Source organism: Phoenix dactylifera, chromosome 1 (assembly GCF_009389715.1).
Source record: "Phoenix dactylifera cultivar Barhee BC4 chromosome 1, palm_55x_up_171113_PBpolish2nd_filt_p, whole genome shotgun sequence".
NCBI lineage: Eukaryota > Viridiplantae > Streptophyta > Magnoliopsida > Arecales > Arecaceae > Phoenix > Phoenix dactylifera.
The window spans coordinates 21422099-21438734 of NC_052392.1; the positions used below are offsets into that span (position 1 = coordinate 21422099).

The 16636-nt window shown below is 37.6% G+C and overlaps 1 protein-coding gene across 1 annotated transcript; it reads left to right on the plus strand.

The window, feature by feature from the left end:
- Positions 1 to 6820: 6820 nt before the first annotated feature.
- LOC103711476 (phosphoenolpyruvate phosphatase) lies at positions 6821 to 15717 on the plus strand. The gene is made up of 10 exons (XM_008797616.4): positions 6821 to 7062; positions 7927 to 8130; positions 8527 to 8727; positions 10989 to 11100; positions 12276 to 12499; positions 12988 to 13126; positions 13795 to 14015; positions 14226 to 14347; positions 14461 to 14622; positions 15325 to 15717. The coding sequence occupies exons 2-10, from the start codon at positions 7957 to 7959 to the stop codon at positions 15395 to 15397; spliced, it is 1428 nt and encodes a 475-aa protein (XP_008795838.1). The 5' UTR covers positions 6821 to 7062; positions 7927 to 7956; the 3' UTR covers positions 15398 to 15717.
- The last annotated feature ends 919 nt before the right edge of the window (positions 15718 to 16636 follow it).

Here is a 16636-nt window from a genome sequence, read left to right on the forward strand (position 1 = left end):
TGACCACGAGCTGATTACGGTGCTTGTGATTGGATTTGAATGGATTTGGATCTTTATCCTGGCGAGGATGTCAGAGTTTAAATGGCGGGAGTATGTGAGGAACTGTGCGGGCGTGTGTTTAGTCTCACATCAATTATTTACCGGAAAGACAGAATAGCAATGTTCTCAAATGGACATAAGCAATGGTGATTTTGTATTAATGCTTACGGTCAAATTTGGGTATGTCTTTTTGGCATGGACATCTACAACCTTTTACTGATACCAGTATACATCCAATTGGAAGATTTAATGAAAGAATGTACCTTGAAGTTTATCCATATCAACTTGTAAGAGTACCCTAAATAGCAATATTTCCTTGAAATTTTTGGTTTAACATTTCTCTAATTATTTTTCCTTGCATTTAACCAATTTCTTTCATAAAAATTTCTATTTTTGCATGCAAATTTCTTCCTTTCTTCACTTTTGTTTGCAAAGTTTTGCATAACACATTGCATATTATTTTCCATTTAGATATTGCGGAGCACATAACATCTGCTGCAAACTTGGAAATCAAAACCTATTCAGCAGATGTAATAAGGAAAAATCATTAAACTTGCAACCTATCATGCTTTTCCAAACCATCCTGAACCGTCCGTACTGGGGTGTACATAACATACTTGTGCGGAACCGTGACAGTTCCTAGGGTCGGTTTGGTATATGAGCCAAACAGGTCCATACCAGTTCGGGCTGAGCGAAACGGTCCTGTACCGCTTGGTACCGATGCATGTTGCTCGGTTTTAGGCTGAACCATGGCTGGGAGTGAGAAAAAAGTGATGGGAGTCTAAGTCGGTGCAAAGTGTGTACCATGTTGTACCGATTATACATACCAAACTAGTAACATATCAATACAGTTCCTTGTCATGGTTTTGCGGACCTTGCAACCTATAATGTTGAAGTAAAAGATCAAAAGCCTTTGAATGAAGTAACATTCAGTCACCTCATGACTAGATATCTGTAGTGGATGCATTTTCTACTTTTTTTTTTTGGAATGGATACTGATTTTGCCTTTAATTTTCCTATATGTTTTTGAGAGAATTTTGTGAGAAACTGATTTTTGTTTTGAATCTCCTTGCTTTTGGTTGAAGCTTAGATCTGTGGAATTCTTAGAAGCCATGGATGTCTGATCATTGAAACTTTTTAAACTCTATAAAACTGAAGGGGATAAATTACTGAAAGAAAATGTTATGTCTTGACTTGCTAAACTTAGTTATGCTATGTCATCTGTTAAACCCATTAATTATACCTGTACGACTAATTAAAAGCATAAGAAGAAAGGTTTATTATCTCTTTTCATTGGGCAGCATAAAACACCATGTTCCAATTGTTAAACTTTTTTGCACTTTAAGCAAGTTTATGAAGTAATGTTCTTTGTGTTCCAAGTACAATAGATACATTAAGCATGGTAGGAACAGTATCTATTGGTGTTCTCTGTTCCAGCAATAACCATGTAACTGGATTTCGAGCCAACCCACAGCTTGTTCCAGCTGATACTTCTCATCTAGAGCAATATAATGATGATGATAAGAAATGCAAATCCTCTAAACAAAGTTGAAGCACTTCAGATCAAGTTCTTGCATCTCGTCCATCGGATAGGACAGTCACCAGAAAATCTTCTAGTTGCACAGTTTTTATACAGGTTGCAACTTGCAGGCTTGATATGAGCTGGTGAGTCAAATGTGAAGTGATCATGTTTGAAGATCAATAAAGCAAAAGCTATGGCAGTAGAGCAAGAGTTTTCTGGTCGACCCACTCTGGAGTACTCATTTAAGATTCTTGTTCTGGGGAGAACTGGTGTAGGCAAGAATGCAACATAAATTCGATTTTTGATGAAGCAAAGGGAGCAAATAATGCATTCGAAACTGCCACTGATAGTATCCTAGAAGTTGTTGGGACTATTAAAGGAATCAAGGGTACAGTAATAGATACATCAGGCCTTTCACCTGCACATGGTAACCATCGTCAAAATAGAAAACTCATGCTTGCAGTGAGAAGGTTTATAAAAAATTATCCACCAGATGTTGTTCTATGTTCTGTATGGCTTGATGCCATCAATAGGGGCTATAGTGATTACCCATTACTGAAGCTTATAACTGATGTTTTTGGTTCTTCTATCTGGTTCGACGCCATACTTGTCATGACTCATTCTTGCTCGCCACCACCTGAAGGACCTGATGGTTACCCTGTGAGCTTTGAAACATTTGCTCACCAGTATACATATCTGGTGCAGCATTGCACACACCTGGCAGTTTTTAACATGCAGCTTGAGATCCCGGTCCTTTTATTGGAGAACCATCCAATGTGTATGACAAATATAAAGGGCGACAAGGTTCTACCACATGACCAGGTTTGGAAGTCTCAGTTGATATTGTGCATAGCCACTAAGGTATTGGGGGATGCAAACTCCCTTCTAAAATTCCAGGACAGCTTTCAATTGACACCAAAATGCGCTAGGCTGCCTTTGCTGCCACATCTCCTCTCATGACTTTTTCGGTCCTGTTCTTCATCTAGCGGTGGTAGCTTTGATGATAAGGTGGATGAGCTCTCAAACAATGACGAGAATGATTAGGATATGCATCCCCCTATGCATATACTAACAAAATCTCAGTTTTGATAATTATTCAAAGGTCAAAGGAATGCGTATCTTGATGAGCTGGGCTGTTGTGAAACTTTGTTTCTGAAGAAGCAGTGGAAAGAGGAAATTAGGAGGAGAAGGGAAAGCATGCTTCCTGCTAATGATACATCTGTGAGCAATGATGATTATGAGATCAGTGCTTCCCAAGAAGTTGTGCAATTGTCTGATATGACTGTGCTGCTAAGGTTTGGCTCTGGTTGTCCTACCTGTAGATAGCCATATTTTCTTAGCAATGATCAGTGGCTTGTTAGGCCTGTTTTTGATCCCTTATTCTGGTGGGATCACGTTGTTGGGTTTGATGGGATCAATTCGGAGGCTTCTCTGAATGTGAAAAAGAGCCTCCAAGTTTTGCTTTTGGGACAGATGACGACAAAAAAGTATTTGTTATGCAAGCGGAATCTGCAGTAAAGTACATGAAACCAAGAGGCCAAACCTTGCTTCTTGGAATTGACATTCAAACTGCTGGCACGGTTTTGATATATTCTGTTCATGGAGATGCAAGCTTTAGAAACTTTCGCTTTAACACAACTGGAGGCACGGGCTTTCTGGGACCAAATTTAGTAATGTGTCCTTTATTGGCGCCAAACTTGACTTCATTTCTGTTGGGAGGAGATTTATGCTGACACTGGATGCTGGGCAGATGCGGGGCTGCTGTCATGTGGCATATGGAGGGGGTTTTGAAGCAACCATATGGGGAAGAGACTACCCTGTTGGCGATAAAGTGACGCTCACCACCACTTTGCTTTCCTTGGATAAAGATGTGGTTCTAGGGGGAAATATTCAGTCAGACTTCGAGTTGCGAAGATGTCTGCTAGTGCCAATTTGAACAGCAGAAGATTGGGTCAAGTTTGTATAAGGACCAGCACCTCAGAACTCGTCGAGATAGCAGTTATTTCATTAGTTCAGGCCTTATTTCGGAGAAGGCCAACTGATGCTGTGGATTGATGGAGAAGAGTTAGTTTTCTAGTACTTGATAAATGAATAGAATAGAAATACAAATAATCATGTTCTTCTGGTGATGCGGGGACATGATAAGCAGCCCTCATTTCCCTGGTAGACATGCATCCCACTGTTCTGATTGATCAAATGGTCCATGAGCGTACACTAACGATGTGAGACGACTCAATTGGATACGATAATGAAATTTAGAGGCAAAGAAAGTTCCCATTTCTTTTCTTTTGGAGCCGGCGCAACATTTTATCGTTGCATGGGGTGTACTATTATTTATTTGTGGATCTTGGCAGATGATGCCATAGAAAATACATCTATAAGATGATTAGAGCTGAAAATCATGAATTGACAGTTCTACACAATTGCATCCTGTTTGTTTTTTATCTGATGGTTTTGTTTATTGTCAGATGCGTTGCGGGCACCTTTTTTTTTGATGAGAATGTTGATATCAGCTTACCCTAAAATGCTGAAGTAACAGGAAAAGCAATGTGCCTGGTTGCTGACCCCTCCATAGAAATTTTTATGTGGGCTTCTGAACACTTCATAATTTTTCAGATGGTTGCTTGCAGCATTGCTCAAAAGAGATACGTATATCAGCACTGGTTGTTTTATGAATTGAGAATACTCCTCAAGCTGAAGAGCGAGGGTCCCGCGAAAGAGAATCTTCAAACTTCTAATTCCTCTCCTGCCTGGAGAAATTTGATGACTTGTGTAAGAAAATAATTTTGGTTACGAGGTCAATGACTGGAAAAATCCAAAACATGTCCAGTTTGGAGTACATCATTACTGTAGGTAAGTTGAAATCTCTACTGATTAGAAGGGTGAATGCCAGATGACATACAATTTCCAGTTAAAATATACGTCAGTTGCAGCAAAGTTAACCTGGATGAGATCGCAAATGGCAAGCCTCGTTCTCATCAGGATGTTGCTCTATGCTTGTGAACTCTCTTGAGGGACAGGTTGGTGCACCGTTCTTTTGCCTCTGATGATTTTAATTGACATTTTGATCTAGTTTTTGTCATTGTATGCTTTGTCGAGAAAACTTTGATTATTTGAACAAAACACCACGACCATGTTGATAAGTTGATCGAAAAGTTAACAAAGATTTGACATCGGAGTTCTTCTCAACTTTTAGTTGTTTCTAAATCTTAAGAGGTAGCCTGGATGCCCAACTAGTGATATTTCTCATTTGAGTGGAATCATTGGGGTATCTCGTTCTCTCCTAAAATTAGAATGGGAATGAGATTCAAATGGCCGGTGCTCATTCAAGAATTTTTTTTGATCCAACCTGTAGGAATCAATAGGAAAGGCAAATTCCCTATGATACATTAGATTCGTCTTGGTCATTGATAGGAAACCTAAGGACTTCATGGCATGGATATATAAAATACAGAATTTTCAATCCAGAAATAGAAAGAAAACAGGTACTCAATTTAGTTTTCTTTCATTTAATGAACATCTTGTATTTTATAGAAATTTGGAAGAATATGGTCCTTATGTGAGGGCCAGCCTATCCAACTTTCAGGCATCGAGTCAAAGAAACTAGAAAGAGGAATGGAAAAAAAAGAGGCCGCCACACTTGAAATCTCAATATTTCAAGATGCAGAAATTGGTAGAAAAGTATTCTCTGCCATCTCAAAAACTCCTATAGTTGCAGGGTTAAGGATGGCCTACCCTATTTGCCTGTTAAATGTCACCAGAAGCACAGTAGGCTACTACTTTTGAGTACAGAATAAGGAGTTGCAGCAGAGAAGCAGCAAGGCTAGAGGCCATCATATTGTACCTGAGTGGGAATAACATTGAGTACTGAAAAAGAACAAACAGCCAAAAACCGGGGCAAGCCATTCCATCGTTTTACAGAATGCGAGGGAGTGATTGCTCTTGGTACGCCCAGAGCCTTGAGATTAGTTCTGATCATCTGATGGCAGTTGGATGCAAATATAATGCAAAGTGATTCACCTACCTAACTTCTCATTTCGAAGGCCCCTAATTTATATGTTTGTTCTCTTTTCCTTGATAAGCAAAAGGAGATTGAAACCCTCTTAACAAAAGCACCACAATCCAGGTAGCTTCTTTGATCAGCACACAAGCTTGATGGAGGAATATTACATTGTCATGGCATGTGCAATTCTAACAAAGAGCCAGAAATGATTCCAAGTATCGGAATATTTTGCTATCATTGTGATGTTAGGTTGCCCCATGAAAGCCATCATCTTAAACATATTGAGATGGCAAAATTATTAATCTAAACATGATACCATAGTATTGTCCCTATGTATGTTTTTTTTTTTGTGGTATCGTAGTCCAATTTCATCAAATAAATATGGATTTTTTCGTATGGATACCTTTCTAGAAATTTAAATTTACGTAAATCCCTCTTAAAATTTATATTTATTTCTCTACCCTCATAAAATACTGTTTTTGCATAAATTTTCCTAATATAACGGTTCTTCTAACACTATTAATAAAAATCATATTTATTTTAATTAAAAATAAAATAAAATTTTGAAATTACTAGTTTTTTCATCGCGATAGTCTTATAAATTTTTTTTACACATCTATCCGTTAAGAATATTTTAGTCATTTTAATTTGAAACGTTTAATTTTTTAACGACGTTAGATGGTGTGAGTATATATGCAAAAATAAAGATAAAAAAGGACAAAATAGCAAAACAAGTGTTTTACGAGAATATATATGTAAATATTAATTTGGAAAGAATATTTATGTAAAATTCGATATTTAGAAGGATATCTATGAAAAAAAAACTCTAATAAATACTAGGCAAAGTTTGTTTATCACATTTTGGCATCATTTTGGTGCATAAAAATGAGATAATTATTGGAGAATCTCTCTCTTTTTTTTTTCTTGGTAACGTCCCCAATATTGAAGAAACAACAGCTTTCCACACTCATCCACCCACCCACCACCCACCTACCTACACCAATAATGTTTACTTAGAATCTACTCGTTAAAAAAAGCAACGCGATTCCTTAAACATTACATAATGACCAAAACGCCCAAAGAAACTGTCATATTTGACGCGTAAGGCAAGAAATAGTCGGCGAGTTTGCGACCGATTTAGCTGGGCGCAAATCAAGAAGAGGAACCAAAACCCTTCCTTGCCTCCAGTTACGGAGAATTCCCAGAATGCCCCTCCTGATATTATTTTCCGGATCCATTCAAAGCTTCACGTGATGGGGATCTCAGCTATAAAAGCGGCATCCGACACGTGGAGGCGGCGGGCAGGCGAGGCTTGGCGTGGCGGGGCGGGCGTTCTCTCTCCGTCCCTCTTCTCCTCCCATCCGCCGCCCACCGCCGGCATTCGGATCTCCGGTCGTCCGGATCTCTTCTCGCCGCCGACCTTCGATTCCAGCTGGTGGTTCGCGAGGCTCTTGGACTTGGGAGGCTTGTATTCTCCTGCTGCCCTCTTCTTGATCTTGTAAGTGGAGGTGTTTGTTTGGAGGATGGGTTTGGTGTCGTTGGTTGGTACTGAGTTTGCCTTGAATTGCTGCCCATGATTTGCGTGCTTCTCTCTTGTAAGGAGAAGGGTGGGAGAGTCACGGTGTTGGGTTTCATAGTGAGTTTGGTGTTTCGTTGGGTGGGTTGTTGCTTCGGTGGTCTTGGAGGATTCTTGATATCAAAATTTGTTTCGATTTGATTCACATGTCTCACTCAAGACATAGCGGATCAGAATTGAATCTTGATTCGGTTCTTGGTAGCTATGCCGCATCCCTTAATTTCTTTATTCTAAAGGAGTTATAGGGTTCTTTCTATTCTTTGATCCCAGTCTGCAACTTGCAATGGGGTCCTGTGGATGTGTCAATCTTCCGTCAATAGTTGTCATAGTAGTCCTAATTTAGCGATGAAAGAAACTTTCTTCTGATCTCAGATGCTTAGGATGATATGTTGGTTGCAATTAAAAATGAAATATATGTAGTTCTCAAACATGATTTTTTTTTTTAAAGGAAAACGAAAAAAAAACAACTTTTACTTTTGTGGTCAGGCTTTCTGTTTACCTTTGCCCATTTGTATCAGTTAAACCGTACGGTGCTTATTGTGCTATTTCAATTTACACCACTTCGACATAATCCTAATATTTCAGTCCACCTCGTTTCTGTACATTTATAAAATGATATAAAATGGTCGACACTGAGTAGTATTTATGATTTTTGGTGTTCTTGTTTTTTTTTTTTCCTGCAGGCCTCATCACAATGACTGTATGTTGATCTTCTTGGTCATCTTTTAAATGAGTCACTGTTTGTTTTCAACAATTAAATGATAATATGATTTGTGGCTATTTCAGGCTAAACGTGCTACCATATTGTCAGAGTCTATGGAGCTTCATAGCTTGCTGCTCATCCCCTTATCTCTTGTTCTGTTATGTTCTGTGGACAATGTCATTTGTGGCCGCACAAGTACTTTCATCCGGTCTGAATGGCCATCTACTGACATCCCTCTAGACAATGAAGTGTTTGCAATTCCGAAGGGATACAATGCCCCACAACAGGTAACCATAAATACCTACCTATTTATTAATGATTGTGGGCATTTCTGAAGGGCGCATTATTAATTTGGAAATTCTGCATTGCGAAAAGAGGGGTATGTAAGAACTGAGCAGCATAAATGATGAAATGAATATAAATGCTTAACGAAACTTACTGATAATTAAATGATTAAACACAGAAATCCTCAGATTAAAATAGTTTTGTAAATCATGAGAAAATTTTTATATTGCTTCTAGCTTGACTCTTGAATGTGCTTAGGAATTACATCATGGAGTTTTTTCCAAAGGTATATGGAAATTATGTTATGTTGCTTGTCTTGGAGCACTCCACATGTTAAATTTCAGGACCTTCAGTACTTCTAAAAGAAGCCTGCGTTGACTGGTTACATCGTTGTTTAGGTCCATGTTACTCAAGGTGACTACGATGGAAAAGCTGTTATAATTTCATGGGTGACAACCTCTGAACCCGGGACTAGTGAAGTGTTATATGGTAAAGAGGAGCATAAATACGAACATAGCGCTCAAGGGAAAACTACAAATTATACATTTTACAATTATAAATCTGGATACATACATCACTGCCTTGTTGATGGACTTGAGGTAATGACTTATTATATTCACTGCTCATACTATGAGCTATTTTGTTTTTGTCAAAGAAGGTTCTTCATTTTAATGGTTTATTAATTATTTGTTCTTCCATTGTTGGCTAGTTTTGCTTTTGAGATATGTATTAAAGTGAAACTTCCATTGATTCTTAATCTCTATAGTTACCATCATTTTAAATTTGTCATACTCAGTTATCTTTAAAAACAATAAGTTGGCATTTATGTATTACTTTCTTGTATAACTTTCAACAAATGCAATATTTAATATAGATGATCACTTGATTTTCAACTTCATTTTATTTCTAGAATAAATTCACTTTGTACTTGCATCTATGTAAAACATGATATTAGCTGCTAATATTATATTAATGCAGCAGTTAACTAATTTAATTTTTTACGAAAGTTGGTCTGGATTCAAGTATTAAATGCATTTAATGCTTTTGACTTATATATTGTGGAGCTTGATTGTGCATTGACTTATGTCCAAGCTGATGTATGGGTCTAAGGTAGACTCATATAGTGCAAGGTAGATTTATATAGTCTAGGAACTATTGTTGTGAGATTAATGGACCCCATCCATCTATGCATATGAAATCTAATGATAAGCATTGAGACAGTGGATGTTAAGGCTCAAGCTTTGTTAGAGGATTGGCGTATACAGTAATATGAGAATAAATTAATGAGTATGTCTATGCATGCTATGTGTGTATTTTGTGTAAATAAAAAAGGGCAGCCCAATGCACGAGGCTCCCACCATGTATGCATTTTGTATACTCATGAAAAATGAATACATACACACTTTGAGTGCATGCTTGTGCACCTAGTTGGATGCTTGCATATGTATTTACTGATGTGCTTATGTACATACATATGTATGTATGTACAGGTTATTTGTATTTCCATTCCTGCTCATATTTGCCATCTTTCTTGGTACTCCTAGAGTTGATTAAGATGTTAGATTCCATACTGATTAACATATAAATTCTAATTAGTCATGTCACATGTGCTTAATAATTATATAAATGAGCTGAAATTTAAAATTATGTAAAACTTTTATTTATTGTATAACCATTTTATATTTTTTAAATATATATAAAAAAGAATATCGAACCAATCTAAACCGGACGGTTCGGCCCATACCGAATTGGACCAACACTGACTTAGGAGCGTTCAGTCTATTTCAACAATTCGGGCTATAATTTTTTTTAAAAAAACTCATCTCCCGAGAACCTTCGAGGGCTCTCTCGCTCTCTCTGCCTCGCGACATTGAAGGTAAGCCTCCCCACTCTTTCTCTGTCCCTATCCCTGTCACGATGCTTCGGCCCCTCTCTCTTGCCGGATCCGGACGCCTTCCCGATTTGAATGTGAATCACAGAGCGAAGCCTTGGTCCTCATTGTTGGACCTCCTCATCATCGCGAAGCCCTTACGAACCCTCAGGCGAGTCTGGAGGCCTCGACCTCTTTCTCCCCCCTCCTCTCTCTCTCCCTCTCCTCCCTCTCCTTCTTCCTCTCTCCCTCTCCCTCTCCCTCTCCCTCTCCCTCTCCCTTTACCACCCTTCCTCTCCCTCTCCCTCCCTCTCTCTATCTCTTTTCCTCTCTCTCCTTCTTCTCCCCTCTCTATCTTCGGCTCTCCCTGTGTCGATACACTCTAGAACGGCATGGTACAGATCGTTAGCTCTCCCTATGTCGGTAGACCCTGAAACGGCATGGTACGGACCGCTGACTGGTATCCCTTTCGGTATCGGTTCAGCAAACCTTAATAAAACTATTTAAATGCGTAAAACTTGAAGAATGTTTAATGACCATGTAATTGTTCTAGATTGCATGAGTACTTTTCAGCTACTATCTGCATTGGTAACCTCCCATTTGATATACTTGATGCTCATGAGTTTAATAATGCACAGAACTTTTAATTTTTATTATCCATAGAGAGATCAGTAACCTTCCACTTACAATAGTGGTGCTCACAAGTTTAATGATATGCTGAATATTTGATTTTTATTAATCTAGAAATCATTACCTTATTACATTGTTTAAGAGGCTGCTCCATCTAACTGAACTTCTTTAAGCTTTATGATTTAAAAATCCATATATCTTTCTTTCTCGTGGAGATGTGGTACTGGAATATAATATCAGCTCAACTTGATGCATTATCAGCTTTGATTTTACTTGAGAAATAAAAGTTCTATACTGCTGGAAGAGGAACAGAAAAAAGCATTACTTTTGAAGTTGACATGGTGTGGCTTTTTATTCTAGTATGGCACCAAGTATTACTACACGATTGGAAAGGGGGATGCAGCTCGTGTATTTTGGTTTGAAACACCTCCAAAGATTGATCCAGATGCTCCCTACACTTTTGGCATCATAGGTCAGTACTTCACTACCTTTCATTTATTATATATGATCAATCCAACTCTTTAACTTATTCTAAAGGAAACTCAAGAAATTACAAATATTTTGATGACTTAGCTATGTCGGAGTTGTTTAAGAATCTTCAACCATGAAATTGGGATGTTTATCTGTTGTAAATGGGTTGATGAATTATTGATATTCATGAGATACCTTATTGTATATTTATAAGTTATACTTTTGCAAACATCAAAAAGAAAACAAATGTATGACCAGTTCTTTATGTGTAGGTGGATGTGCAAATGTTGGCATTAAAGGACAGAATTAAAGATGAGTAGTGTAGGCTAGAAGGTTAGATAGAAATTTGGTGAGACCTGTAAGGGCAGAGTCAGAGATGAGTATATTATAGGAATCATAGGTAACCGTAATAAAAGTCAAGTGGGGGATCTTTTGAGATTGTTAGCCCATTTTGCAATATAAGCTAGAGATGACCCTATTCAGGAGGGACTTATGGATTCAAGTCAGAAGAGCCCCGGGGGGGTGGTGTGTGGGGCAAAGAGTGAAAGGATGAAAGTGATAATTAGTGATTTGAAAACACCTACCATTTTGGAGGGACTTAGTCTTAAGTAGGAGCCAGTGACAATATAGGAAGCAAAAAATTGGCCCATTGAAGGTGTCAGGTTTGTTCTAATGTTAATGATAAAAAAAACTCTTTCTGATGTACTTACATATCTATGTGTTTCTGTATTTACCTATGCAGATATTATGTTCCAATTAATGGAATTTGTTTAAATCCAAAAAATGGAGTTTTTTCCAATGGTTTCTTGCCCATGCATCAAGTGGATACAAAATGGATGATACTGATCAAGCTAGGGTGTGAAAATGTGTCAATCTACGCATTTTAAACATGTGGGCCAAAATTTAGCAGGTTTAGGCACTTATAAATCATAAATTAGATTATGATATCTCAACACTTTGCTGTTTCATGGTGCATATATGTTTCGAATAGCCAATTGTTTTAATTCATTTACATAAAATTATACTGTATATGCAATATCATAGATTGCATATATTGTTGTACTAACATTTTTTTCTATTGAGAAAAAACATTTTTTCTTATAGTTATTATGTCTTACAGTTCTGGACTTCTTTGGCAGTTTTTAAATCACTTGTATCTCTATTTTAAACTAATAGGTGATTTGGGTCAAACATTTAATTCTCTTTCCACTCTTGAGCACTACATGCAAACTGGAGGACAGACTGTGTTATTTGTTGGAGATCTGTCTTATGCTGACAGATATGAATTTAATGATGGCATTCGCTGGGATTCATGGGGCCGTTTTGTTGAACGTAGTTCTGCTTATCAGCCTTGGATTTGGACTGCTGGAAATCACGAAATAGAGTACAGGCCTGACTTGGTAATATTCTTCTTATTCACCTTTCTTATTTATACATGTTTTCTCTATTTTGTCTGAACTAGTTTGAGGATCAGTTGGTTTATGTTGGTAACCTCTGTTATCTCTGTGCAGTTTGCTAAAAAAATCGTTTTACATCTTGATAAACTCATAAATAAGTTTCCTAGTTCTGATGCTTTTTTAAAGGTTTGAAGTTTGACTTCACTCAAAAACAAAAAAAAAGTTGGTTGACATCAGATTGCTGTCTAAAGTTGCTCATATATTATAGGCAGAATTAACACCTTAATTTTCCTGTAAATTATGTGCTTGATATTGTATTATGTCTTTAAAATGGTGGGATTCTTAAAATTTTCTATTATTCTTTCCTTATGCTGCATTTATTTATCTGCTGCCAAGCACATAAGCAGCTCTAAGTTTGTTACTCAGGTCAATGCAGCACAAAATTACAGTAGTGTGCATCTTTTTATACTCTTTTTTTTTTACATCACTAGGGTGAAATCGTCACTTTCAAAGCTTACAAGCATAGGTATGCGACCCCTTATGTCGCTTCCAAAAGCAGCTCTCCCCTTTGGTATGCAGTCAGGCGTGCATCTGCTCATATCATCGTGCTTTCAAGTTATTCTTCATTTGGTAATGTGTTTGTTTCTTTTCACCCTTGATGCCATCACTAAAAGCATTTTCATTATGAAGGCATTATTAATGATGTTTTCTGGAAGTTTACTTGTATTCATGTAATGGCTATTGATATATTTATTTGTTGAAACCGGAATGCTAAGCCTGACCCCAAAATGAATGCAGAATGGGGCCTGTTGGTTTTAACAGTTAATCGAGTGCTTTTAGTTATTGCATGTGCTGAAAGTGTAAAATTGCATGTGTGGTTATAGTGCAGTAGTGATTTTGCAACATCATATGTTCATGTTCTATTCTGGCCAAGACATCATTTGATTGGTGGTGATAATGATCTATAACTATGTTTACTCTGTGCTTGCATTTTTTTCAGTTTTGGTATTTACCTAGACGTGCAGAAAAAATTTAGGTAACATATCCTGGCTAAGCTTTCTCCTTTTATAAAATTGCTCTAGAAGCCTTGTTTTGTTTATTTGATTTGCCAAAAAAAAAAAATCTCTAGCTTCTCCTTTTACAAATAAAATATGTGAATAAGATAAATCTTAGAGGTTCATTTTTTTAGTTCCAGAGCTTAAGTTCTCTACTTTGAGTTCTCTTCCTGCTTTCATTAATGCTATTGATTTTTTTTGACCCTGTTTGTACTGATTCCAAGAATATGTGACTTAAATCAGTTAAATATACTCCTCAATGGTTCTGGCTGCTCGAGGAGGTGAAGCGAGTGGACAGGGAGAAGACACCCTGGCTTATTGTTCTCATGCATGCCCCACTGTACAACAGCAATGAAGCACATTACATGGAGGGTGAAAGTATGCGGGCTGTTTTTGAAAGTTGGTTTGTGCGTTATAAAGTCGATCTTGTCTTTTCGGGCCACGTGCATGCCTATGAGAGATCGGTTAGTTTCTCCATTTCTATTGCTCTATAAATAGAACATAAGATTTATCCATCTGCTAATGAAAGTACAAACACATTTTTAATGTGTTCTGGATGCTAGATACGATTTGGCCAGTCCACGAACTCATTTTGCACCAGTTCAGTGCTACTAATTTCATTTATCAAATCTATAGACCTTTATATGAAAGAAAGAAAAAACCCTTTTTTGCAGTATAGGATCTCCAATATAAACTACAATATAACGTCTGGGAGTCGTCATCCGATGCCTGACAAATCAGCTCCTGTTTACATAACTGTTGGCGATGGTGGAAATCAGGAAGGCCTTGCTGTAAGGTAGTTGGAAGATGTTGATAAAAAATTGCACTATGATGAGTAATTCTCAGTTTTGCTTCTATGGGCTTTTCCTGGTTTAACAATCATTTCTTTCTGTTTTTCTAATCGGGTAGGTTCTCTGACCCGCAACCAGATTATTCTGCATTCAGGGAGGCCAGTTATGGTCATTCCACATTGGAATTGAAGAACAGAACCCATGCATTATACCGCTGGAACAGAAATGATGATGGGAAGCCTGTGCATACTGACCATGTTGTATTTCACAATCAGTACTGGTAAGTGCAATATACTAAATTAATGATTAATGCCAGAGTTTTTTCAGATTAGTCCTTGAAATTCCATATTTTTGTATTAATCTTATCTTTTCAGTTTTTATATTTTAATTCCTGAAATCTTGCAACTTATTGCCAAGTCTCTTAGTAACCAAGTGCCAAGTGATAGAAGGGTGAAGTTTTTGAGAAGAGGCCAAGTCTCGAGTCTAATTCATTGTTATGCCAAGATCATTTTTGTCCTTCTGCAACCTTAATTAACCTTAATCAGGCTTCGATCTATGAAACTAGCAGAAGGACCAATGTGTATAGACGAAGAACTTTATAAGGATTTTAATATAAATTTGAAAAGGTACAGATTAATATACAAATTTAAAAGATGTTAGGGACTAATTTGCAAATAGTCCTTAATGCTATGACACTTTCTGACTTCCCTTAGGTAATCTTGGTTAATTTCTTAGTTCAAGATTCCTCTTATTTACTGGAAAAAAAGAATTAGCAGAATGCTCCATATTAACATGTTCCATTTATGATCAGAAAGGAGAAAATTTTTCTTTTACCAAGTGTAGGCAGATCAAATTGCAATCTTATAATAAGAACAAGATGTCCATGGGCTGTAGCGGTTGAGTGATATATGCTGATATAATGTACAATCCTGTATATTCTTCATGTTATTTTTTGATTTATATCCAACCATGGATATTGCAGGGCAAGCAACACAAGGAGGAGGAGATTGAAAAAACATCGTTGGTTCCATGCTGGCTCCATTGCCACGTACTAAGAAATCTCAAAGGTGCTATAGCACAAGATTTTCTGGCAGTGCACTTTGAGAAGCAATGAAGTTTCTGCATCAGCTCTTTCTTCATATATTTCTGCAAGATATTTTTAGCTATTGGCCTGAAATGATTAATTTAGCTCATCTGGATATAACTTTATTCTGCATGATTGACGCTTTTTCATGCACAGTTTGGTAAGTCCTTTTGAGCAAAGACATTGTCTTAAGATACGTCCCATTGCACGATTATTCCCGCTTCTTAATGAATTGGTATCTATGTTGAATTAAACATATATAATTTTTGATTCTTGCATGGTTTCTGAATATTTGTCAAATCTAGTGGCTATGCATGCGTAGAGAGAGGCTGTATGGTGGCCTAAAACGGGTGTTCCAATACTATTCTTTTCTCTGTCTGTGTGCCTGAAAACAAGAAGAGTTTGTCTTGATGTACTCTACCCGATATCAATTTTTTTTAAGGCACTTGTTATGCGTTTACTTTAGTAGGTGGACCTAGCAGGAACCAAAATCTGGCGTCCATTGAAGTTTTTTTACTTTGGATTTCGATTTGCTTTTATGCTTTGTAAGAGGAATTGCAGTTCTCTCTCAAAAACCATTTCCCCTAAACTCAACCTAAGTATGTGGGCTTGTTCCACTACTTGTGGGATTTTTAGAGTTCACGACATGACCGCCATCAGCTGTCTTTAAGTTGATCCGGCTTCCAACCATGCATGACGAGAAGCAATTATCGCACGATGCTGAGTTCGCATCCCCCATTGCATCTCAAGCCGGTATTATAGATGGCACTTGAAGTACCTCCAACAAGCATCAAATGGACTGTCCGACGAGCGAATGGCCAAATTCGTAAAACTCTCAGGTAAAAGAATCATCCCATCATGCAGAGTGCGGTCGTGGCTCGTAAGAGCTGGTAGCTTCATGTTAGCTGCCAAAGCAATGGAACCCCGGCCATGACCTTCCTGAGATTTATTTCAATACGTCTTGAGAATGGCCAAATTACAGTCATGGATTGGCCTTGATAAAATTGCAGACAATGACTACCACCATCATGCGGCATCATGAACTTCTTGAGATTTTACGTCAAGCAACCTGGTAGTCAAGCATCTTGGTTAATCATGGCGTCGCTCCATAATTTGCTATACAGGCAATATAGCGTTTGCTTAAATTTCATCTCCAGCTATCAGTGATTGGCGACAGACTGCATCTACAAGAAGATTGGCAGACGGCTTC